The sequence below is a fragment of the Besnoitia besnoiti genome (genome assembly GCF_002563875.1).
Source record: "Besnoitia besnoiti strain Bb-Ger1 chromosome Unknown contig00007, whole genome shotgun sequence".
Classification (NCBI taxonomy): Eukaryota; Apicomplexa; class Conoidasida; order Eucoccidiorida; family Sarcocystidae; genus Besnoitia; species Besnoitia besnoiti.
In genome coordinates, this window is record NW_021703915.1 from 2,411,391 (window position 1) to 2,437,245 (window position 25,855).

Here is a 25,855-nt window from a genome sequence, read left to right on the forward strand (position 1 = left end):
GACGCCTGCAGAGCCCTTTTTTCTACGCGCGTCTGCCCTCTCAGAATGTGAACAGATCCGCCTTCGAGAGGATTATCTCCTCATTGGGCGCACAAGCTGTTGATTTCTTGCTCGCCGCGTCCACGGGCGATGCATCGTCGATCCTTCACGAAGACGCCTCAGTACGCCGTGCGATGCGTCTACGCACGCTGCAGCACGATTCTCTTCAACAATTCACTCTTGACAGATAATTGGTGAGATGCGACGCCGCAGGACCCAGAGAGCAGAGTATCCTTGACCGAACCTAGGAAATTCCACCAGCGACACTTGACACGCCCGAGAGGTTCCACCACATGAGCTCTTGACCGATGCACGGCGGGCGCACGGGCGGTCGCATGCGCGCCTCCTCTCCGCGAGCCGCTGGGTCGCCGAAAAACCGAGAATCCTCTCAAAAGTGGAGACACAAAACAATTCCTCGCTCCGAAAACGACAGAGGAGCTAGAGGAAATCTGCAGATGAACGGCCGAGGAGTGGGGCCTGAGATTGCCGCGAAGGGTGTCTCAGAGAGCGAGGTAGAAGGCAAGCGCGCGCCCAGGAGACAGAGGGCGGGTTGCTGAGCCGCCTCCAGGGCCCGGCGCTCGCTCGAAAAGCCTGAAAATGAGGGGAAATCGACAGAGAAAGAGAAACAGAGCGAAAGTTAGGGTGAAGCAAGAGACACAACAGGGCGGGCTGCTAGCGTGAAACACGCAAGCGTGCGCACATGCAACCAAAGAAAAAAGGCAGGATGTGAAAAACGCGAGAAGACACAGGGCGGCACATACCGACAGGAACCGCCTCAGGTGTCTACAAAGTCTGCCCTAGTAGGCTAAAACGTCGTGGCAGCCTCTTTAGCAGGGCCTTTCTTTAAGCTGTACTTATTTGGTGGAGGCTGTTTTTTTCTCCTCGCAGCTCGGTGTGCTGCTGGTCTCCTAATGGCGAGCGCCGCGCCGCCTCGCAAGCTGAAGTGAAGAAGCGGGCGCCTATGCAACCGAAGCTCCCTCCCGTAAAAGTGTTTTTCTTCTCCCATCTGCGAATTGTCAGCTTACACCGACGATCCGGATAGGTCGTCTGGAGCTCAGCTTCCGTTTCTATCAACCACATTCACTTTAATGTTGCCTCAAGCCGCTCGACTTCGGCGCGCTCCACTTTCTTCCGCGGTGTTTCCAGTCGTCTCTCTGCTCCCGAATCTCTCTCGAGGATCGAGGTCGCCCAAGCGCCCGGGGCCTGCGCTGGCGGCGAAGAGCGCCTAGGCCTTGAGGCTCTCTCCCCTCGCTTGCTTGCCTCGCACGACTTTCGCTTCTTCTAACGGTTTTCTTGTTCCCGAGGCTACGCACGTGCTGCCAGTCCCGTGGCACCGTCTGTAAAAACCAGCTCTCCAATGCCTCACCCGAGATTCCTCCGCTGAGCCAAACCTGTCAACGATGACAGCCGGCGCGACGCCCAATCCAGCAGAGGCCGTCGCCGCCGAGGTAGGTTCGTTCTCTCAGCGTGCCTCAGCATTCCTGTGTCTCCTTCCTGAAGCCGCTGGGCAGATAAAATATGCGGCCTTCTCCTTCGACAGGCGCTTTGCTTCGGCGGATCGGGATCTGTCTCTCCTTTCTTGTGCTAACGAGAGAGGCTTCGAGGTGTCAGGCTCTAATCAGGCGCGGGGGCGGAAGGGAGGGGGGGTCTGTTCTCTGCGTCTTCGGATAGCGGGCGAGTCGTCGGGTGTGTGGATTTCCTCTGTCATTTCAGACGTGTGCCGCACCTCGTGGGACACTGTTTTTGTGGTTTTCTATGCGTGTTGCGTGCCCGTTCCGGTGCAGCTGGTCAGCTCACTGTTGCGCCGGGACCGCGCGTCTGACTCCTCACCTGCCCAGGAAACTCGAGAGAGGCCTCGTCGCCGCCACCAGCTTGCATGCCTACTCCACGCTTCGTCGTTGCTGTCGGCGACTTGCAGCGCGTGCTCAGCCGCGCCAGAAAACCGCACGACGTTCTCCTCGTTGAGCAGCGCCTCTGCGGAAGACGCGGGAGGCCGGCTGGGTTTTGACGCAGGCCTGGCGGTCGGCGCGGGGGCGCGAGGGTCTGCCGACTTGGCTCAGAACGTGATGTCCTTTACGCAGTTCCTTGCATCGTGTGCAGTTCGAAGGTCCGGTCTTTTTCAACTGGAACGAGAGTCTGCGGCGGCCTCCACGTCGCCTCGAAACGCCTCGCCCGCAAGTGCAGTTGTGCCCGCGTCTGCGGGGGAGCCCGGGAGCGATTCGGAGGGGGAGGAGGTCGACGAGGATGCGCGCGACCTGCTGCACGTTCTGCAGATCTCCGAGTGGCCTGCGTCGCTCTGCGTCTCGCCCGTGCGCTGCGCTGAACGGGGGCGAGAGGTCAGTCGTGCGACACCTGCCGCGGGGCTGAACGGCGCTGCGAATCCGCTCGAAAAGAAGCGAAGACTTTCGCGGCCAGAGGCCCTCAGCTCCCCCGGGCGGTCTCCAGGTCCCGGCGGCCTTTGCGGCGCGCCGCCGGTCTGCGGCGAACGCCTCGCAAATCTGATTTTGCGTGGAGTCGAGGAGGGGGAGGAGGCAGACTCGGATGCGTGGCTCGCAGGTTTTGAGGACGGCGCCTATTTGAAGCGCCTCGTCTCGCCCGTGCCACTGGCCATCGACCGCTACCTCGTCTGGCATCCGGTGGTGCCTCCGCGCGCCTCCGCGCAGGAGGCTGCGACGGAGGAGGCGCGAGCGAGACTCGAGGAAGAAAAGGAGATCTTCGAGTCGCAGAGAGGGACGTTTCGGCGGGAGATCGAGAGCTCCCGTCACAGCAATCAGACGCTTCAGAAGGAGAACGCGCGCCTCGCCGCAGAGCTCGAGAGGCTACAGCGGCAACTTCACCTCTGCACGCAAGAAAAGGAGCAAATCCTTCGCGAAGCATCTCGAGCTGCAGGCTCGCGGCGGTCCGTGCCCTCCGCGTCCTCCTCCTCTTCCCTGCCCGCAGGCCGCCAGGAGCATCAAAAGGAGTCGGCGGCTTCTGCCTCCGCACCCGCTACCTCCGGTAAGCTGCTTGCTGGGAACTGAGACATCACATGCGACGTCTTTCTTCATACTAAAATCTGTCGTGGTTTATGACATCTCTACTGTTTGGTTTTCCAGTGCAGAGGTCAGGCGGATCGAGCTGCCAGAGGGGGCGGCCTCCGTTCCGCTGTGCTGTGCGCGCCTCAGCCTCCGGGACGTTCTGTCTCCTTGCGCCCCTGACTTTTTGTCTCTCTCTGCGTTTCGTTTCCGGGTTCCGCGTATGGGCCTCGGCGTCGCTGCGGTTCCATTTTGATTCTGTGCAAGTGACTCGTTTACTTCGATGCCTGTTGGCTGTTGCCTCCTCTCGGCCTCTCAGCCAGGCGCACAGCTCTCTAGCCACTGTCCTCCGCTCCCAATCCCCGCCCCTCCCCATCGCCCCCCCTCCCCCCCCCCCCCCCCCCCCCCCCGATCCCCCCTCGCCCCTCTTCGCTTGGGTGAGGATGTGCGAAAGTGACATTTTTCAGGAGGCATGTGCGCCAGTTTTTTTTTGGCAGGTGGCGGTTTCGCTTCGGGCCGGCAGCTTCTCAAGACTCGTCGCGACCGCGGCCTCCTTAGCGCAGACGACGAGGCCGCGCTTGAGGCGCTCGAAGAGGAGCGACGCGTAAGCGACTGGACACGAAGGCTGAGAAGAGAGGAAGACCCGGGTACTCTAGCACCTAGAGAGTCTGCCGATATGTGCGCCGCATACGCTCGTCGAATACACGGAATCGCAAACGCAGCAGGCGGCCACAAACTCGGCCGGAAAGTGTTGGGGCGAGACGCCTGCTGCGGCGATTGAGGGGGAGAGTCTGGCGGAGGCGCGGCGCGCTGCGGGCATCCAAAGAAAATGAACTCTTGCCCTGGCGGGACAGAGCCCGTAGAGGGGCGGGTTCGTGTTACCAAGCCCCATGGCATCCTATCGATCGACTCGCACGCGGAGGAGACGCGCCGGCGTAGGGCGCCTGTCGCTTTCAGGGTTTAGGGTATAGGCTACTGCCGCGGCCGCGGCCGCGTCCAGCTTCTCTGTGTCTCTTGACGTGGTCACGCAGTTCGGTGCGGCCCCTGCCCGCGTGGCTTGGGTGTGTTACTCTCAGAAGGCGCCGAAAGCGAAAGCGCGAAGCAGCGACAGCCCGGCGTCGCGCGACGCCGGCGAGGGTCTTCCCCCCGGTGTGGACGATTACGAGGTAAGCGGGGCTTCAGAAGAGGCACTGATCTCCGCGACCGCGGCCGGCGCTCGCGGGTCTTCTGGCTGTCTGCGCGAGCCCGGGCATAGCCGAGGCACGGATCTTTTTCCAGTGGATGAATACGAAAATCCTGCAGACCTAAACCTAAACCGTTGCGGCCAGGCGACGCTCCGTCGCCGCGGATGGCGCAGGCAGACGATCTATCACGGCGCAGTGCTTCGAGGTATCTGCGCATGCATAGCTGCCTCCACGCTCGAGCTCTGCGCGCGGCGCTCCACTGCGCCTCTCTCTCTCTCTGTGTCTCTCTTTTTCGGTTTTTCGTCGTCGTCGCGCGACCTGCGCCGGTGCCTCTAACTCTCCCCTTGAGCGCTGCCCGCTGCACCGGATGCTGTGACCTGAGGTTTTTCGGCCGTTTTAGTTTTCTCTTTCGCTCTCTGCTCAGGCTCTGCTCGCAGGAGGTGACATCCGACCAGACATCATTCAGTGGGTCTTAAGTATGAGGCTCGCGCGCACGCCCCGCCACCCGGGGCAGGCGCCAAACTCCGCGGCGGCTCTGGTATGCAGAGAAGCCATGTCGAAGCTTCACACATCTGTATTTGATATAATTTTATATATTAGTGCATGGGGGCCAGGGGGTCAGATGCAGGTGTATATCTTCATCAAAGAGTATATGTAGACAGCTTCCACTTCGGTTTCGCTCCGCTCCTCTGTGAGCGCCCGAAGCCGGCAAGCTCCGCCTGGCGCCGCACTTCGGGTTGGCTTTCTGGCTTCTGCGTGTTTTTAGAATTCGTGCGCGGCAGAGACACGTGTGCGCGTGTGCCCGGCCTCATGTCAAATCTGCAATTCCGGTGGACTCAGATATGTTCTGTCAGTCGTTCAAGCCTGGCGGTGCGTGGTCGACTGCCGGCGCCAGGCCGCCAATGCCGAGACTCTTTCCTTTTTCTTTCATTCTTTCCTTTACCTGTCTTATCCCTCTTCCACTCACCTGTAGGTTGCCGTCTTGTCGAGACACGCCAAGTCACCGTTTGTTCAGTAGTCCGCTGTGATCAGTCTCCTACTGGAGCCATTCGCTTCGTTGTGTTTGGCGAGAACCGTGCAGCACTGAATCCATCGCATGTTTCGCCGTTGCTTGGATGTCTTCAGAGCATCAACGAGATTGCCGGTCTGCATCGGGTGAAAAAGCTCCTGACGTAAGTCTCCTGCAGGCGTCTACTTTACTGAATCCAACATGCCTCAGCCCAGGGTCGCATGTGCAACTGACGTGGGAATTGCAAAGAAGCCGCAGGTGGCGACTTGGAAGCCTCCGCCTCGCGGGACCCGAGGGCGTCCGCGTATTTGACACGCTTACGGATTGCGAGTCCTTACTTCTGTACGTAATTCCCCTCATATCCATACATGTATATATAGATATGTGTGTATCTGCTTATAATATTCACACAGAGCGGCAGGCACGCTGCTGCGCACTTGGCTGGCTGAGTAAATATATTCATATATAATATAATATAATATAATATAATATAATATAATATAATATAATATAATATAATATAATATAATATAATATAATATAATATAATATAATATAATATAATATAATATAATATAATATAATATAATATAATATAATATAATATAATATAATATAATATAATATAATATAATATAATATAATATAATATAATATAATATAATATAATATAATATAATATAATATAATATAATATAATATAATATAATATAATATAATATAATATAATATAATATAATATAATATAATATAATATAATATAATATAATATAATATAATATAATATAATATAATATAATATAATATGGTGTTTTCGTTATTCGCTTAATACAGCAGGCTCCGAGTGTGTCATCCTTTTTTTCAGCGACAAGATTATAAACCCGATCCTGCGGCCCGAGCTCCACGTGGGGCTTCACCAGGCTCCGCGAGGAATTTTGCTGTTCGGGCCGCCAGGTACTGGCAAGGTACGCGTTTTTCTGACTTTGTTCTGCTTTCCTCTTTGCTGTCTCCTTTGGTTGGCGGTCTTTCTGGATCTGAGGAAGGCTGCGGGCACCGGCGGCCGGCATGTCGGCGGCATTTCGAGTCACGCGTTCAATTTGAAGCAGGCCGGAAGCGGGAGGACGGGTGGATTGGAATTCCCCATCGCACTCATGTGATCGTCTTGGTTTTCCGCATTCGCCGGTCGTTGTCCTCCTCGCGGTTTAGAGCGCAGATTTTAGATCGCCCTCGTGTTACAAACGCTGAGGTAGCTACGTGTTCTGCCGGTTTTGTGTTCAATTTTGCGACACTAAGGAGCTGCATGCGTGTGGGGTGTCCGCGTCGATTCCGTTCGTGTACTGCATTCGCCTGCTGCGCGGTCCGCGTTCTCTTCGTCTGTCTTTTCAAGTGTCGCGCTGAGTTGTCTCAACCAAAGGGGGACGACGGGGCTGTGCCGTTCCTAGTCCGCGCGGCTCGATCTCAGCCTGTGCGCCACCTCGTTCTAGGCACGGGATCGCCTGCCGCGCGATGAGTTTCATCGCGTTGACCCGCTGTGTCGTGTTTCCTCGGCGCAGACTACCCTGGCGAAGTGGATGGCCGCTTGCTCGGGCGCGAGCTTCTTCGAAGTGACGCCCTCCTCCATCATCAGCAAGTTCCACGGCGAGACAGAGACGCTCATCAAGGCACTCTTCAAAGGTCCGGCACCTCGCTGGACGGCGGGGGAGGAGGGGGAGGGGAGAAATGCAGGCGAGAGGTCGGTCTCGGGCTTTTGTCGACTTCGATCCTCTTGAGTCGCTCCACGCAGCTCGACGGCAGCATTTCGTATGCGTGCCCGCAAATAAGTTTTTGTGTCGGTATATATTTTTATTGTGCGCATGTGGGTTCTCGACGCCGGCGCGCTCAGGGGATGTTTCTCTTGTCGCGGAGCTTCTCTGCAGGTTTGAGGAGGCCAACAGATGCCGGCAGCCGTTTTCTTCAAGCGCTTGAATTGAGTGTATCGAAACGTGCTGTCTGTGTGGATGACCTGCGACGGCTGTGCATGCCTCCGGCGACAGGTGCCTCGAACTCTAACCCTTTTTTGTGGATTTTGGCTGCATGCATATCGTCAGTGGCTGAGGCAGACAGCCCGTCGCTGGTGTTCATCGACGAGATCGACTCGCTGCTGGGCAAGCGAAGAGAGGTAAAGCCTTGGGCCGGCCACGCTCGGATTCGCAGATTCTGACCGCATGCAGGACATGTTGAGCAGGGCCAGGCAACACGCGGGGGCAGTCCAAAGAGCATCCTCTCACGTGAGCGAAAAGGCAAAGGACCTGAGAAGTCGTTGCCTTGCGCAGGGCGTGCCCCCCACCCCCCGGCCCTCTCAGGCTGCGCGGCGCGCCCGCAGGACGACACTACTTGTTTCGGAAGATTCCTCTCCGCAGCCAGATTCAGGTACGAGCGCTCTACGGACTCCCTGTGACGTCCGCGTTATTCGCGTGTTGTGACTTTCTTCAGAAAGAAGATGACACAGGCATCCGCATGAAGAATCAACTTTTGCAAATGATGGTGAGCGACGGCCCAGGTCTCTGATGCTCGTGTGCGTCCGCAGCGGACGTGCGTAAAGAATGTCTAAACACGGGAAGCTGGAGCGAGGACTTTTCTTCTGTGGGCTCTGGATATGGCGCGAGAGCGGTCACCAGAGGGGGCAGACAAGAAGATTAGAGGCGCCTGGATTCATCTGAGACGCCGGTAGAGACTCGCGTTGGCGCGCAGATCCTTGCGCACATACGTCTACATCTGCGATGGCGGAGGGTGCAATGCGCGTGCATCGACGCTACCGGAGACAGAAGATGAAATCTACAGAAACGTCGCTGCATCCTGGCCCCAGGTCTGAATCGGCAAGCTGATGACGGGCAGGTTGGCCTCTAGAGGTCGGCAGGCGGCTCAGTCGTTTGCAATCATCTTGACCTCCGATTCAATTTACATGCTTGGTGTATATGACCTTTCGTTTTAAATCGTGAAATGTCTCTGGCATGCAGGATGGCGTGAGCAGCTGCTCTGCGGACAAAGTCCTCGTTGTCGTCGGCGCGACTAACCGCCCAGACATGCTCGACGAGGTAACACCGTGGTCGCTGCTTCTTTTTTCGCAGTTTTTTTCTTCTATCCTCTGCAGGTCTGTGTCGGTCTGTCTAGTTCCATATTTTCTCAATCGTGTGTGCGCGTATCGCTGCTGCGCTTCTGTGCGTATGTATCCGCATCCTGAAATCCGACTTTCTTGCTGGGGCCTGTGGAAGTCATTGTGAACCACTCAGGGCGTGTAAATGGGGTCGCAGTCTTCTCGACCCGTTCGGCGAGTGCCTTGTCACCCAAAATTAGGGTTTATGGCTTACGGGTTTTGTTGTCATCTCGCTTTCCGTTGTGTTTGATTTTACTGCCAGTCTGATGGTGTCTTTTCAACGTTGCGTCATCGCCCTTTCCCCATGTTTGATGCTTCCAGGCGGCCATTCGACGACTCTCCAAGCGCGTCCTCGTTCCGCTTCCAGATTTGGAGGCACGCCGCGTGTTAATCAAGTATATCTTCTTCTCTCACGTCGAAACGGTTTTCTTCGCTTCTCATGCTTCGGCGATCGCGAGATTTCCGCCAGCGGGTCTTAGAGTAGACCTCTCTCGCGCGTGGAGTTTGGCGCGTCGCGCGTTTCGTTTCGCTCCTTTCGGTTTGCTCGCCGTGCACCCAAGCGCGCTCTGCTTGTTCTTCTACCTTCTCCTCCAGTTCTGTACGGGTCTCAATGCTGCGTCTCTTCCTCTTCGCCTTGCGCAGCTATCACACAGCGTCACGCTCTCTCTCTATGTGGGCTTTTTCGTTTGACTGTCTCTTCTTTCGCTCTCTGACCACCTCAGGCCCCAGCTGTCTCTCGTTGCCAGTCAGATCGTTTTCATGAGCGTCCTTCTAGTCGTCCCACTTGACTCAGGGTGCGTCTCGGTGCGGCTGTGGCTGACTTGCGCGCCTGCAGGAGCGTCCTCGACAAGCAATCCACTGGGGGCTGCACTCTGTCGGATCAGGTGAGAACTCTCGCGGGACCTTGTTTCACCTTTCCTGTTGCCCAATCTGTTTGTCGACTCCTTTTTACGTGCCGCGGTCGCTCGAGAATGAGCTATGCGGATTTGCAGGGCGTTGCCTCCCGTCGATGCAGCGACTGGTTCATCTTTCGAGTCTCCAGATGGGGGGGGAGGGGGCGGCTGAAGGCCAGTCTCGGTGTGGCGCCCCTGCAACCCTCGCCATCCGCCGGTGCGGCTGTTGCTCTGGCGACTATTCTCAGGAGCTTGGGGACCTTGCGGCGCGACTGGAGAACTGGAACGGCAGCGACATTCGCAGTCTCTGCGTCTCAGCCTCTGAGCGAAGCTACGACGAAACCGTCGCCAGGTTCGGCGGCATCCAGAACGTCCCCAGTCGAGACGACTTCCGCCCCATCTCGTATGCCGATTTCCTTGGCGCTCTCGAAGAGGTACCCACATCTTCCACGTGCACATACAAACAAACCTCTATATACATGTATATATCTATCTACACCTATTTTTTCATGCATGCATATACATGCATTTGCGTGCATGGTCATGTGCATGAGTGCTGCGTGCGGGCAGTGACGTTTTTTAGGCACCTGGAGTCAGCTGAATCGCGTCGCGTCAGCGCTGCGATATTGCGTTTGCGTCTTTCTGGCTTGAGGTGGGTTCCGATGGCGGCTTGGAGCAGGTTCTGCGGCTCGCCCTGCGTAGATTGTCGGTCGCTGTGTTGGGATCCTTATCGTCGCTTGCTTTGTGCGCTTCGTGGGTTCTCAGGTGCGGCCCTCCTGCACGTCAGAAGAAAGTCTGAAGTTTTTTGACGAGTGGGCGAAGACTCACGGCGCTCTTTGACGGGGGTCAGCTCTTCCGAGTGTCTGGGTCTTCATTGTAGGCGACTGGTGTGTGTGGTTCGCTAGGGCCTCCTGCCGCCGCACTGAAGGTCCTTGCGTTGCTTCCCTGGCGCGCGTGGGCTCGAGTCTGGTTCCCACGCTGGTAACTCATGTTGATTTACTCTTCTGTAGTTGAAAAGTTAAGCGACTGGCTCGTGGGTGAGAGGAGACATGGCCACGGAGCCCGGCGTGCTGACACGATGCAGAACACAGCAGCAGCACCAGAAGCCGAATATCACACTGACGACAAACTTGTGGCTGCTGTGTCACGGGGAGACGCACGGCTGAAACACACGACTGACACGCGGTACCGCGCACCCCCGCACCTGGACTGGAAATCGACTGCTAGCAGTAAGCAGTCTCTAGCCCTCCCTTTGCAGTTCTGGTACTTCCACGGCTACATCCCAAAGTGCATGCTACAGCGTTAGCCGGACGCTCTCTGGGCGCGACCGGTAGTCGCTCGCATCCCTTGTCTGGTTTCTTCTGTCAGGCGAGCGAAGGCGAGGGCTCAGAATGTTCAGCTCTGAAGGTCGCCCCCACTGCTATGAAACGGATGCCGTCGCTATTCCGTCTGTGAGGCGCTCCCGGGTGCCCAGGCGCAGCGGCGGCTTCAAAAGTAGTGCGGGTTGCAGAGCGCGTGCTAACGCGCCAGTGTGCCACCGATCCACACACACGTAGAGTGTCGTGTCTACGTGTCTAGTTGCTTAGGCACAGAAAGGCGTGGCATGGGAGTGCTTGCATACCGCCCGAGTTTCTTTGCTGACACGGCGTGCTGTTTCACAGCGGTTGTTTTTCAGTCGGCGAAGGCATCAACGCGACAACGCAGCAGAGGTTAGTTGACTCACCGACAGGTTGCGGTAACTAAGGAGAGAGAGCTACGTGGGGTTGTGCGTTTCCCCCCTGCACAGATATGCCTCCGAGGAACGGAAAAGCAGCCAGCACTGCACATCAGCACAAACACGCTTCGGCGCCCACATCTTTTGACGCTTTCTACGCATAAGCCAGATGCTCCTTCGTCTTTCCCGCATCCATCTGTGCTCCATTGCCGACCCGCGACCGATCTCACGTCCTCACCTTAGCAGCTTCTTGCCAGTGGGGAACTGCGTTCGAGCTCGATATTTGCGCTGGAGCCTCTGTTGCATCTGCAGGAGGGAAAAACTAACTCTCTGTACTAAGATGGGCTATCTTCTGTTCCGGGGCACGCCGGGCGGTTTACTTCGCTGCTGCTGTCTGCGGGACGCTCTTCGCCGAGCGCGTCTGCGGGCGAGATACAGGTTCATCAAGCCGTAGGCGAGGGCAGTCGCCCCAACAGCCCCCACAACTGGACCGCCAGCCTCTCGGGCCTGCGCCTCAGCCTCCGTCTCGTCTAAGGCGCCTCCGCGGTTCAGTACGTAACCCAGCAAGACCGCCAATGCTCCGACAACCGACGAGACAGCTCCTACATCGGTTTGCGTGTCCGGACTCCACTTGTGAGGCTTGGAGCAAGGGACTCTCAGTTCGTCCTCGTCGAGGTCGTCTACAGAAGATTCTTTTTTTCGACGTTTCGTGCACCGTGCGGGCGTGGCGTGGACGCACAGCCCGCAGCACAGCAAGACCAAAAACGCCGAAACTTTCATCCTAAGCACGCTGTGCTCCGACAGGGGCACGCGGAAACCCAAACATAAACTGATAACATGCGATGCACGCCGTTCAGCTAGCGTAGGAAAAAACCTGACACGGTGGCGTGCTGCCGTCAGGAGCGTCACGTTCACGGAGGCCACATTTGCGCAGCGTGGAACGACGTCACTGGCTGGGGATGCACACGAGTGAATCTCTCGCTCACACGGAGGTGCAGCATGTCGCGCGACCAACTCCTGTGTGAATTCAGCAACAGCAAAATCAAGATGTGCATCGGATTCTCGATCCAGATTACTATTTTTTGGTACGCAGCGGCCACATACAGCAGTTACGACATAAACGGGAAGCCAGCATATTACTGCGGACAGTGTGACGTGTACACGTGCAGAAATAGGCCAGGCGACTACAGCAGGAAGCAGTTTGGTAGTAGCAGTGCATGCCTGTGCTTGTGTGTGTCGCGGAGCTGGCCTCACGCCGCCCCTCGCTGGTCGTTGCCGGGGTGGGTAGACACGAAGTCTGGAGGATGCGAATTATATGTACAACTCCAATCCAGAGCAGCAGGTTTCATCACTAATTACTCCGCGGGACTGCCTCTACCTGTGAACGTCGGGACTCCCGCTGCCAGGTCACGATGAAATGCATTGTGGAACAGCAGGCTTTAGGAACTGCTTAACACCAAAATGAGCGTGGCGTGACACTTCTTCCGCCGGCTCGTCGGGGAGATGTAAAGTTGGCGTTGCTTGAAGAATACAGCTCAGCTGTGATCACATCATGCATCGTTTAATCGCAGGCCTCGGCTAGACATGCAGTTGATGGAAGGAAGGGACGACTCGGCCGCGCCTTAGGCAGACGGCTAAGAGCCGGAACATAAATTGTGGCGACTTTTGGGAAAAGGCACTGTGTAGCAAATGATGCTGCGCAGTTCGTGCACAAGCAACGACAGGCGTGGATCCAACGACAAAAGGCCAATCAGGGAACGTTTTTTAGCCTAACCGCAAGGCAAGACACCTACCGTCCTGAATTGCGGTCGTGAGGCCTTGTGACAGACGCTCCTCGTCCGTGCGTTTCCCATACAGTTTAAAATGGTAAACAAGCGGTCTGTATCCTGCGCTGTACGGTGCATCTTGCTAATTCCTTGCAAGCTGTTGCTATGCTGGTCAGGCGGCGTAATGGCCGGGAGGGGGCTCCTGATGATTGGCGAGCGAATTAATGCCGTCCGTCACCAAGGCTGTACCGCTGTTCGGGATGAACCAGGTGCAAATGTTGTGTAAAGGGGGTGCGCCTCCGATAGCTTCGAGTTGCAAGGGCTTTGCACCGGACCAGGAACGCACTTTCCAAAGACAACACAAGTTTGAATAAGGGTAGCGCTCGTAAGAAGCGAATTTGAACCGCTGACCTTGGGGATCATGAGCCCGACGAGCTACAACCTGCTCTATCCGGCTTAATATTAACGAAGTGCAACTCGAACCTCCACCTCAAGGCCAGCTCCAGGTGGCAAACGGACAACTAACAGCCAGTCGAGTGTCTTGCGTGGCTGATCCATAAATACGTCATGCTGAAGCGCCCTTTTCTGGAGGGCTGCCAAGGAGATGTGTCCTCGCACGGCTTTGACGCGGCGGCCACGGGAAGAGCCGCTTGGTCAACCGAAACAGCACATCGAAACACACCATGTTCGGCGGACACAGATAACGGGGGAGGCCTGTGTAGTTCGAGTGCACTTCCGTACGAAGTACACATTCGCAGGGTCCATCTTCAGCCATAGGCGGGCTGTGTCTCTCGAGTAAAAGCCAGGGTTGCTGCAGGACGTGCTGTTCATCTCTAGGCGCTCCGATAGCTGGTTCTGGCTAAACCCGTCTGCAGCAACGGCACTCACAGCGGTGGTGCTCACGCGAATATGAGCGTAGGTTCAGATATTCGCTCGCTGCATGTTGCCTGCGGGCCACTTTGTACCCCAAAGGTATGCGCTGGTCCTGGGATCCCCGATGTCTCCGCCTGCTGCGGTTCCAAAGTCCTCAGCCAACGCGGCTGCGGACCTCGGCTGCGGCGCCGGGTAATAAGCCGGCCGCCGGGAGTCCGGAAATGCATATGCGATACGCCTTGGCAAATGAAGCCACAGCTGGTTAACCCCGGTCTTTTCAGACTCCAGCAGAGCGCCGACACAGTCGTCACCTTCACACGCCATGCGCCTATTTTTTCTACATAGTCAGCTTTCCAGTATAAACTCGACTGCCAGGCGCATCGACATACTGTCAGTGTGCGGACCAAGAGTGCGGCGGCCAGTCACGGGGGTTGACAAGCGTGAGCACAAGGTACGCAGCCGAATCCGCCTCGTGGTGTATAAGCTGCACCAGGCACCTTGAGATCCTGTCGCTGCTTGTCTATTCACTGGCTGTGACCGCAGAGGTCGCCGCCAAAAGTTCTACCGGTTTTGGAGCGAGGCCTCCGCTGCATGAGCTCCCAATGTGTAGATCCGAGGGAGCCGGGGACGCCCCAGTGATGGCCTGAGCAAACAGAAAACTGAATGCGGATGGAGAAGCGTGGGGGGGGAACGCTGGCATAACTTCCGTGATCGGTCTACCGCACGCTTTGAAGGACGGGCCTGATAAATGAGTGCGAAGACGTGAGGCAGCGCTCAGCGCCAGGTCCGTCGCCACATTGAGCGCACACCACTCAACTCGTGGAAGGACTTGTAAAAGACAAAAAGCAACACCTCTACATGACTGTCTACAGTCACTGCTGAGGTCGATACGCGGAACGCGTGGCGTTCGAAAAAATGTCTCGAACAGTCTGAGCTGCACATCACACCTTTCAGCGAAAAGTGCGGCACCACAAATCTTACACACACGCTGTGCTGGCGCGCTCGAGCCTGCTTGCCGACTCACCAGGAGGTCCTCCAACAACCGGCGTTGCCGAGCTACCTCTTCGTCGCCAGTCTCTGTGAGTTCACCTGTCGCTGGGCGCCAGTCCGAAAGGCACAGAAAGAGAAGGGATTGCCACCCTCTCCTTCTGAGAGCCTCTGGCAGGTCGCCGACATCAAAGAACAGGAAGCGTTTCGCGAGACGAAAGGCCTCGGCGTTCCTGTGGAACTCCCGCGTTAAGTACATGCTGAGAGATTCCGAGGGGCTCTGGTCCGGGAAGGCGATTGGGCAGGCCTTCGCCGTTCGATCCCGCCGCTCGGTTATCGACGGCGGACACACAATGATGCCGCACGTCATCCGCTCAGCGCCGCCGCTGAACCCGGCGGAGGCCCGCGACGCAACAGCAGCGGAGCAAGACGCCGCCGGCGAGCCGGTCGCTGGCAACGGCAGATCGAGCGAGATAGCCAGAGGCAGCGCGTCGGGTACCTCGGGCCACAGCGCATGGCGGACTCCTAGTCTGCGTGGACAGAGTCAGACGATCAGGCGAAACTGCCGTGTGATACAAGCTCGAGTCTCCTGCCGACGCACGGCAGGCAGGTACCGTAGTCCATACAGACGGCCCCGAGGAGGTGACGCCCTGGGATTCCAGGAAACGCCACTCGCCACAGACACGCGCCGGCGTCATGGACACGCCGCGTCCTCGCGCATGCGATGTCCCCCCACACGGACACAGCAGCTTACTCGTGGAGCCTCTGGCTAACGTCGAGCACTGCCGCTTCGCAGGACCTCTTGAACGGCGAAAACAGCTTCTCGATTTCCCGCTGCGACACGCGCGAGATATGAGACAGCGGGTTGCTTCCGCGGTCGCTCGCGAGATGAGACACGCGCCATCTGTGAGCCTCGTCGCCCTCCTTCCTCAGAATATCCGTCACCTGCAACCGCGGCGCCGCAGAAAGTGAGAGAGAGCGACCTGTGATGTGCATTGTCCCGCAAAAGAGTTTCGTGTGCAAACGGCTACCTAGTGGCTGCGACGGCGAGCCGACTTCCACCAGGCCTCTTCAAGCTGAGCTGCAGCTGGCCGCGCGCAAGAAGCGGCGTATTATCCACTACTCTAGTTGCCTAGATGATGCACGTGTGCTTTCGTCATCGCTCCACTTGAGGCGCTCAGACGTATATACATTCACGAGAGAATAGCTTGCATTGCCAGCGGCACGCGCCAGCCCAAAACCGCACAAGACGTCCGCGGCCACGTGACGCTCGGCTGCAATAATTACATCGATGCGATTCGGCAGAAAAAACAACGTGCATATATATACGAGCAAGCTACCCAGCAGCCGGCTCCCCCCCTCTCCGCGCCGGCCCTAGGAGACCCAGCGGATGCCAAAGCGACCAGGTAGCAGGCGGGGGAGCATTCTTTTCTAAGCCAGCGTACAGTCCATGCGGTGAGCGTCGCGAGTTTGTCAACGAGCACCAGCGAGCCATCGCGCGTGGTGATGTGCTCCAGCAAGCTGTCAAAGGCGGTCGGGTTCCGCGAGTGGACGCCGAGCAGCGTGAAGGCGCCGATGGCGTCGAGCAGAACGCCGTGCGGCAGCATCTTCAGGACCGACTCGCCGACCGGCTGCCGCGGGCGCTTGTCCATTAGAACGTGAAAAACCTGCGCGGCAAAAAGCAGATGAAGCGGAACGCAGAACACGAATACCACCTACACAAAACGCCACACCGCGCACATCCTGACGCTGAAGACCAACCGGAACGCAGAGCGATCCATCCCTCTTGCACAGCGCCCTCGCCAGCGTCTAGCGGCTCACGCCGGTCACGCGAGTCTTGTGGCGTTTTGCATGAGCGACATTCGTGAAAAGGGGCCGTACCAGGCCGACGAGCTGCGGGTCGCTGCGCCCTGTCAACCGAACCGAGTTCGCAACAAGCAGAATGCCCGCGCGAGCCCAGCGGAGGAGCCACGAGTGCCTGATGCGCTCGGCGGCGCTCGAGCGGACGACAGGCAGAAGCCCCAGAGACGGCGCGACGAATCCGCGTTGTTCGCGCAGGAACAACGTCGGCGCGAGAGGTGACGCGGGCGCGGAGACACCGGCGGGGGGACAGGAGCTGCGCGGAGACGTCGTCGAAGCCGAATGTCTCTCCACAAGCATGTCCGTGAACAGCGGGTGCGAGTGGCGCACGTAGAAGGCCGCCAGCAGGTCCCAGGCTTCTGCGAGCACACGCCGAACATGCGCAAATCACGCGACACCCACGCTGAGAAGGCCGACGGCGATATGCCCTTCTCGATGGCTACTTAACGTCTGGTCGGGGCGTCCTCAGGTGCCCCCTGAGAGAGGCGATAGACCACGGCCGGAATGAGATGACAACGCCAGACTTTCCACGGGTCGCCGATACTTCCGTCAGACGCTGCGTCGAGCTCCGCAGCTGCTGCTCTGCGCGCGTTCGGGATATATTCTCTCGCCGCTTGGCTTTTTGAAACGGCGGCGCAACTGAATGGGAGCAGTGCTTGCGGGTTCGCTCGCGCTCACCTGGGTCAGCCCAGGAGCAGGCTCGGAATGAGGTGGCGACATTCAGCATCGTCTGCAGATCAATCTGTTGCGAAACGACGACGTAAGGTTCTGCCTTCCTATTTGAGTTTGACGCCAAGCCGTCGGCTTCGGCGTCCGCAGCGTTTTCGCGGTCGGCGCCGCGCAGGACCGCCAAATGCAGGCGTGCGGCAACTCTGAAAAACTGGCTCTTGATCTCCTCGGGGATGTCAGCCATCTTCGAGGCCGCGTAGAGAATCTGCGACAGAAGCAGCTGGTTCTCGCTCTCCAGCAGAGCTGGACGGCGCGTGGCCTGCGATATCCCCACATACAGAGTGCTGCCGGAGCGAAAAGATATCGAAAAAAGGAATGAAAGAGTTAGCCAAACCGGGATACACGAGGCGACCGGAAGGCCTGAAGCGAAGCTACAAGGGAAACCGGGTAATATGCAGTTCAACCTGGCTACAGCAAAAGCCAGAGGCTGCAGCTGCGGCCACGAAAATAGATTTGTGCATTTCCGTGGCGATGAGAACCGGGAGCGTGAGTGAAGACAACGTACGCATCTGTTGCATGTCTGTGGCAAGACACAGGTGAATAGATCTGCGGAAATCTGTGTCATGCTCAGGAAACGGACGCAAATCTATCCATTCGTGCACACAAGAAGAATACACGCCGGCCCTGATGGAGAGAGCGAAGGCCCTGCAGGCCGACCCGCTTGCCTGACGTGTGCCCTTATCTCCGTCAGACGCGAACAGACATACACAAATAATGCAAATATATATGTATAACTACACATACGGAGAGCGCGGACATGTGTGAGCCGCGGACAGCCGAGTCGCTTAATGCAACAGCCTTGGCTCCCACCTTCAGCTCGTTCAGGAACGGCAGCATTTCGGCGGCGTCTTTGGCCAAGCTGTGCAGGAAGGCGGCGTGAAGGAAACGAAGTAACTGCGGCGTCGTCATTTTTCCCGGATCCTGTAGGCGCATGTCTCGTCGCAGGCAGCGAAAACCAATGCTAAACAGCATCACGGATGCCGGCCTCGACGCGCCCACCTAGACCTGAATCGAGCGCAAGCTTTCAGCAGCGCACCCAAATGCTGAACGACACACAGAAGGACTCTGACGGCGCTGGACTTCAGACTCAAGTGACCCGGCAGCACAGAGGCGTCTATGTGTGGCGCGTACGTGAGACTTTACGAGATTCCAACAAATCCACCGAAGCGAGCCTGCGGCGCGTCGCTGATGCGGAAACGAATGGATGTAGGTCCCGGGAATCCCTTCTAGCATCACGTGGAGAACCTGCGCACAGACAGACGGCAAACACCAGAAGCCACACCAACACGGCGGTACTGAGCTTTACTCAGATCTTAGTCACAAGTAAAAGTTGCAACGATTTAGCTCGCAGTACAGGCGTCCATACGCGTCAAGACTTGTATTCCCGAGGGCTTGGAGAATCACCCACGCGCTTGAGTACTCCATACGCAGGCCACCCCAGGATCTCCGCGGCAGCTTGGGACGCGGCGAAGCAAGACATCCGCACGTGTAAGGCCTTTGCAACGCAGGCGATCCCATGCGAAGGCGTGCGCATGCATCCAGCTTGCATCTCATTGATGCGCGTTTCCGCGCGTTCGCGTACGTCGTCTATCTCTCTGGCGAGCGCCGGCGTTTGCAGGCGAGAGCGGATGTGAGCGAAGACCGCCGCATGCAAGTCGAGAATGGGCCCGTATCGCTCCTTCTGTCGGCGCACGCGCGCGGCTTCACTGCCCAAGAGCCGCGAGTCATTCCAAATCTTCTTGCGCCGCCCCCCGCCGGCTTCGAGCGTCTCGGCATGCGTGCGCGTCATCCACGGAGCCTCTGGAACCGCAGCGTCGAGCGCAGGCGACGCGCCTTGCCACCCTGCATGCGCCGCATCTGCGGCGGGGGGTGGGGGAAGCTCTTGCCCAGTAGCAAGCTGCTCGTCCTCTGAGCCTCCTGGGCGCCGTCCGCCCCTCTGGAGGGTCGCCGAGACGGGGCTGTCGTCGTCGGGCTCTCGGCGTGGGGCGTCGGCGAGCCCGCGCATGGCACGCTGCTCCTTCGCCCGAATCAGGCGGCGGAGTGCAGCTTGCAACGAGGCCAGCAGCGCCAGAGGAACTTGGCTGAGATGATGCGAGACCCAGGGAACGGAGTTCTGCAAAGGAGCGACAGGAGACGCGCAGCGGGGACCGCGAGAGCACGCGGTGAAGGCGTCGCTCGCCTACGCGCTACAGCATGGCCGCGCTCGTCGGCGACCATCAGGGTGTGGACTCGGTAGGCTTCAGGTATGCGAAGGGACCCGGCGAGCGTACTTGTCGATATTATCGCCCGTGCATCTATCTATCAATCGACTCCTCTAGATATATCTCTATCTCTCTACCCAAACGCATACGACTGTATCACTGTGCGACCTGCGGTGCTCGTGGTCGACGGCATGTGGCCTTTCCCGGTATAAGGCGGAATATCGCCGCCGTCTCAACCTGACTGACATGTAAAATCTGCTCCGCGAGGGCGACGTCGGCATCTGCAGCCTTGGTTAGGGCGACAAAGGCCTTCAGCGCGACAATCCAAGAGGCGTCGCCTCGTTCGCGCTCGGCGCGCGACGAGCTCTCTAGGGCCCCCGGGCCTCCACACGACGCGCGCCCGTGCTGCGCCGAATGATAAGCCGCGTCTGGGGACAGCAGGGAGTGCGGAAGGTGCTCGCGGAGCTGGAGGACGGGCGCCTCATGATCTACCAGCGCCAGCAGACCGTCTAGAGTCCAGCTACGCGAGAGAAAGGATACACGGAACAAGAAGAAAGGAAATGTGAAAACGCAGATTCTATACGCTCACATGACAGGCACCGATGCTATCATACAGGCAATATAAACCATATACATATATATACGTATATATATGAATGAATAGTTGTCGATATTTGGGGGGGCGTCACCTCGGGGTCGACGCCAGGGAGCGTACAAGGCACGACGGGACATGCTCATTCTACGCACAGCTACAGATGGACTGCAAAGTTTGGTGAGCCCGAAGTCGCCAGATACGATTTTCAGGGCGACTCAGATCTCAGCGCACTCGTGTTTCCACGCATGCAAAAGGAGCTGCAAATACGCCCTAGTATATATCCATCTATTTTGCTTGGTAAGGGTTCTACGCCCCGCCAAGTGCTGGCGACAGGATCGCCGGACTGCGGAGATTACCTCAATCGTGTGCGTTGCAAGTAGCATCTCGGAGCAAATATGCCACATTCACAAAGACCAGGAGGTCACTGCGTGACACACATACGCATGGGCGCCCATGCATGCGGGCGTACAACTCCGAAACAGAAATAAATAAGAATGTACGCATGCGTAGATGCATGGTTCCATGCACACGCGTATGCACGCATGCAAACACTGCTGACCTGAGGTGCGTGTTCAGCGCAAGTCGAGAGAGATTCTCTGGGGCGAGAAGAACTTCAAGGGCCTCCACCGAACACACCCGGCAAAGCGCCGCGTAGCGGCACATGGAGGCGCATGTGAAGAGCTCCGCCTGCGCGCAGCCGCATAGGAACTGGCATTCCAGAACCCGCCAATCACCCACGCGGCGGCCCATCTGCAAGTGGCGCAGGCGACCACTGAAGACAGAAACGCAAGACACTGCTGACGGCGACCGCAAACAAGTGGCAGAGCCTCGAGAACACGTCAGAGAGACCGCCCACGCGGCGCGAGCGTGCCCAGCCAGTTTTGGCGCATGCGCGAAAATTGGGGCGACGAAAAAGCCACAAAAGCACGCCGCGGGGAGGAGTGTTTGCTGCATAGCTGCCAAACGCGACTCTCCCTCAGCCTTCACGGAGCTTAGTATAAAACGGTAGAGTTCCGCTGCAACTGTGGAAGAAGGCGACAGTCAACAATACACGCCTCTACACGTAAATCCATGTCCATGTGGGTGATGAGCCGACTAGCGCAGCGTTCACATACAGAACGTAGCACCTCTATACCCGCATGCAGGCCCATCCGACGTATGCGACGACGCCCCCCCCCGGCCCCCCCCCCCCCCCCCCACCCCCACTGTCGAACGCAGAGTACCCTCTGTGGTGTAGGGCTGTCGCATTCCCAATGACGCCCGGTCATAGCGGACGCGCGAGTGCACTCCGGCGGCGCGTTTCCTTCTTCGAGCGAAGCGAGGCATGCGTGACTCACCTCCGAGAGGCGAGCGTGTGCAGCGTCCTCGTGTCTCTCCATGAGATGCCGAAACGAGAGAAGAAACGCCACGCGGAAGTGCCCCTGGAGCTGAAGCGTGGCCGCACTCCACAAGAGGCGAAGCAGTGTTTGGTCTTTCGGCCCCTCCTCGCTTTCCACTTTCGGCTGCCGACCGTCCAGCGCGGGTGCTGGCGCCACTCCCGAGCCAGACGACGGTGCAAAGAGGTAGCGCGAGAACTCGAGCAACGTCACCGCGATAAAGTCCGCGAACGGCGCGCGGTAAAAATCAAAGGCAAGCGAACTCTCTGCCATGGCACCTGCAAGCCCGTACAGGCAAGACGAATCCACGCGGAAGTGACGTCTACAATCGTATATTCACGAGCTTACAGTCAGGTATATAGATATATATATTTGCGAAACAAACAGAAGCTGCCTAGGCAATTGCTTCCGCGAAACCAAGGACATGCCAAGGCGTGTAGAGATGCGCGACTTACGCAGAATGTGGACGCGGACCGGAAACGCCAGACGCCCCTCTCCGTGCAGCGGCGGAATCTCGTCTTCCAGAGGCGTTCCAAACCTCGCCGCGGCCGCCTCGCTCCCGCAATCGCCGGGGGACAGCGCAGCAGGCGAAGCCGCTGTCTCTCCGCTGTCGTCCCGACTGGCTCCGGTCCCCGACCCTCCAAGGCCCCATTCCTCTCCGTGGGCGCTGGACAGCCCTCCTGGCTGCCGGCGGTGGAAGTCGTTTACGAGGAGAACTAGGCGCCGGACGAACGCGGCGAAGGAGGGAGAGGGCGGCTGCAGAGCGTTTGTGCGCGCCTCAATCTCCCTTCTGAGGCACGACAGCTCATGTCCGCGCCCCTTGATGGCCTCGGAGTAGTCGCCCGCCGTCGCCGTAGGGCTGAGGAGAAGGTCGGCGGCACAAGCGCTTTCGCCAAGGCCTCCTTCAGACGCGCTTGGCGGCTCTTCCTGATCTTCTCCTCCGCGGTCGCCGCGGACGGCGTCCTCACTCGCAGAGGATGGAAATGGGAGCGCCGGTGACGTGCCTCGCCTCGTCTTCGCTTCGCGTGTCTCCCTGCGCAGGCTCGTTTCAGCCGCCCCCCGGTCAACTGCGAGTTGGGTCAGCCTCGCGCGTGCCTCGCGTCTCTCCGCTCTCTCAGATACCGTTTCGTCCTGCCCGCCTTCCTCCCCCGCTTCCAGCACCGAGCCAATGGCCGCCAGCTGCGCGTGCGACGCGCTGAGCAGCTCTGCGAGCGAAGACGTCGGCGCCAGCACAGACGCAAACACAGACGACACCTGCGGAGCCGGCAGCGGCCGCAAGCTCTGCGGCTGAGGCACGAATGCCGAAGATTCTGGCACCGATGAACTCCGGGAAGAAGGGAGCGGGGCGGTGATGCATTCAGCATCGGACGAGGGCGACGGAGAGAACGGCGGCCGAGGCAGCGAGACGCGAGAGCGAGGCGGCCACGGGCGTAATGCAGAAGGAGACGAATCCGCCGAGGAAACCGCGAAACGCTCTTCTTCTGCGTCTGGCCTGCCCTGCAGGACTCCGCCGGGAAGCCACGGAAGAGCCTTGGACCCAGATGCAGAAAATACAGAAGAAGAGACGCTGCGAAGGGCGGAGAACGCTGGTGAGGAACACGAGACGTCTGGAGGCAGCGAAGAAGAAGGCGTTACGGTCGTGGGGTGCTGACTCAAGAAGCTGGCGGAGGAGGACAATGCCGCCGATAGAGCACCCGGATCTCGCAGGACACGCGGGTTCGAGCCTTGAATGGAATCGTTGACCTCCACCGCACTTCCGAGTTCTTTGTCTGCGGTTTTCGACTGCCACAGTCGCCCTAAACTCCGTTTTATGCGGCTGCCTCGCTCTTCTGAGCCTGGGCACTTCGCGGCGCACTTCTTCTTCGGATTCGACTCCTCGCCTCTCTCGGTTTCCTCGACGGCATCCTCTACTTCCTCGAGGAAAAAGAGAACTGCCTCAGGGGACGCAGAGGCAACGCCCTCGCCCTGTGATGCCCTTTTCGAGGCTCCGTGCTGCTGCCGTTCTTCGTTTGCGACGACGCGGTCGCTCTGCGGCGCTTCGAGCCTGACTGCACTTTTACCGCATGCAGTCGATAGACCGGCCTGCGGGAGTGTTCCCCAGGTCAGCGAAAACCCCGGAGCCTGGCGCCTGTCCTGAAGAGCACTGGCGACCCTAAAGCTCGGGAGCGGCTTTTCAGATTCGCGGACTCGCATGTGCGCGCAGAGTCGGGTCCTGTTGGCGGCGGAGGCAATCCGACGCGAGACGCCGAGCGCCTCGAAAGACGACAGCCCCGAGTCTGAGGCAGTCGACACCGGCGGACAGCTGGCGAGAATCTGGTGAGACGGCGCAAAAGACCGCACAGACGGCGGCGCAGACAGACATGTCAGCAACCGCAAGGAGAGCGGGGCGGAGGAAGAAGAAGACCTAGGAAGCGCTAGAAGACCACTCGGCGTATCGGCCTTTCCGCCGAGTTGGCGAGACGAAGAAGCAAGCTGCGGAGCTCCGCATGGCGGCCCCAGCACCGCCACGCAGGACGCCTCTGCTGAAGCACCCACGTCAGAAAGGATGAGCCATGCCGGAGGGGCTCTTTGTCGAATGGAGCGCCCCAGCAGGCTCCTGTGTGCGCGATTTTGGGCTTCGCGGCCGACAGCAGTAAGCGAAGAGGCGACAGGAGGGACAACGGAGACAGAATGCTGCGGCGAAGAGGCGACAGGAGGGACAACGGAGACAGAATGCTGCGGCGAAGAGGCGACAGGAGGGACAACGGAGACAGAATGCTGCGGCGAAGAGGCGACAGGAGGGACAACAGGGACAGAGTGCTGCGGCGAAGAGGCGACAGGAGGGACAACGGAGACAGAATGCTGCGGCGAAGAGGCGACAGGAGGGACAACGGAGACAGAATGCTGCGGCGAAGAGGCGACAGGAGGGACAACAGGGACAGAGTGCTGCGGCGAAGAGGCGACAGGAGGGACAACGGAGACAGAATGCTGCGGCGAAGAGGCGACAGGAGGGACAACAGGGACAGAGTGCTGCGGCGAAGAGGCGACAGGAGGGACAACGGAGACAGAATGCTGCGGCGAAGAGGCGACAGGAGGGACAACGGAGACAGAATGCTGCGGCGAAGAGGCGACAGGAGGGACAACGGAGACAGAATGCTGCGGCGGCGACCACACCGAACAAGGCGAAGAAAAGCGCCTTCGAAGGGCTCCCCCAGCAGACAAAGACGAGAGAGGCACGGGCGCCGCCAGCGCAGAGTACAGGCGGCCCGAAGACGAGGGGGGCGCCTGCGCGGCACAAGCCGAAGACTTCGGCACTGCCGCGCCTCGCAGATCGACTGGTGTCTTAGCGCGAGAGGACAGACAGGAAGACGGCCGCGAAGAGGTAGGCGGCGGTGAAGCCTCAGGGCGCTTCAGACAGAGCGGACAGAAGACCGACGGCCAAGAAAAGAAAGACGGTGGAAAACGCCCTGCAGCTCCAGGCGGGAATGACGTTTGATTGCGCATGCTTGAAGGTGCTGCCGACCCGCGCGTGTGCGCGAGTCACGACAAAACATCGGGCGTGTGCGCGGCGGACGCGTAGGTGAGCAGGAGGCAACGGAATGAAAAGTCGATTCCCAGGAAGGAAGAAGATAGCCGCTGTGATACCTGCGGTCTGCACCGAACAGCCGTTCCACGCGGCCAAGGCGTTTGCTGAAGACCCAGAGAAAGAACGAAGGAGAGAGACGGGTCCTGCGGACGATCAGGCCGCCCTCAGTGCGTCAATCGTCCTTTTTTCCTTTAACAGACTTCGCCTTTTCGTCTTTCTTTCGTGTCTTTCGGGCAACTTGGGCCCTTGGCGGCCTCCCGGAGGAGACACAGGAGACAGGCGCAGCTTAGGGCAGGCCGCCGCGCGGTTCAAAATTTCGTTAGCAAGCCTACAGCCGCTCGGAGCGTCCGCAGCGGCTCACTGCAGATGACGTAGCTGTAGTGGACTTCAGAGAAGGCACTCCGCAGCGGCTTCTTCTGTTAGCCAGAAGCACAGCTGCTGTGCGCACTCCAGCTGTTCGCTGCATGCGCCGCACAGCATCTTTTTGAGCAAAATCCCGTTGGTCAAAGTTGTTCGCGACCAAAGCGCGAACGACGTTCACTGGAGCTGCACACCGCAGGTACACTGCCTTCTCTAGACTGAAATGGGCACTTTAAGATCAGATGCAGCGCGTCATGCGCAAGAAAATTCGCGCGGGCTCGCTGGATGCCTCGTGACGTCTCGGCTCAATACAGTCCTGAGGAGCCCAACGGAGGGCATGCACGCAGTGCTACGGCGGATCCTGCGCGATGACAAGGAGACCTCTCAAAACTCTCTCAGCCTCTCGAGTCTTTCAGTTTTCATTCACTGGCCGTTCGCTGCCCAACTCGCAGATGTGCAGCAGAAGTTGCGAGCCCTAATGTGATCTTCTCGTCCCGCAGCGGCGACGAATGCCACCCTCCAGTGAAACAGCTTCACTCGTCTGGCAAGAAGTTCTG

General features: G+C 58.5%; 3 protein-coding genes across 3 annotated transcripts; 1 reads left to right on the top strand and 2 right to left on the bottom strand.

The window, feature by feature from the left end:
- Positions 1–1,439: 1,439 nt before the first annotated feature.
- Positions 1,440–10,112, top strand: BESB_073500 (uncharacterized protein; the record flags this gene model as incomplete). The annotated part of the gene is made up of 14 exons (XM_029365723.1): positions 1,440–3,036; positions 3,551–3,657; positions 4,025–4,219; positions 4,662–4,775; positions 5,363–5,409; positions 6,112–6,211; positions 6,800–6,920; positions 7,334–7,404; positions 7,719–7,769; positions 8,243–8,320; positions 8,701–8,774; positions 9,215–9,263; positions 9,521–9,706; positions 10,038–10,112. The coding sequence occupies 14 exons, from the start codon at positions 1,440–1,442 to the stop codon at positions 10,110–10,112; spliced, it is 2,865 nt and encodes a 954-aa protein (XP_029218207.1).
- A 1,219-nt stretch (positions 10,113–11,331) lies between these two features.
- On the bottom strand, positions 11,332–11,766 carry BESB_073510 (uncharacterized protein; the record flags this gene model as incomplete). The annotated part of the gene is made up of 1 exon (XM_029365724.1): positions 11,332–11,766. One exon carries the CDS (start codon positions 11,764–11,766, stop codon positions 11,332–11,334), a length of 435 nt encoding a protein of 144 aa, XP_029218208.1.
- Positions 11,767–14,145: 2,379 nt separating this feature from the next.
- On the bottom strand, positions 14,146–24,856 carry BESB_073520 (uncharacterized protein; the record flags this gene model as incomplete). The annotated part of the gene is made up of 13 exons (XM_029365725.1): positions 14,146–14,268; positions 14,650–15,142; positions 15,367–15,557; positions 16,058–16,279; positions 16,494–16,831; positions 17,151–17,460; positions 18,012–18,122; positions 18,333–18,446; positions 18,784–19,314; positions 19,649–19,922; positions 20,557–20,684; positions 21,335–21,651; positions 21,829–24,856. The coding sequence occupies 13 exons, from the start codon at positions 24,854–24,856 to the stop codon at positions 14,146–14,148; spliced, it is 6,180 nt and encodes a 2,059-aa protein (XP_029218209.1).
- Positions 24,857–25,855: the final 999 nt, after the last annotated feature.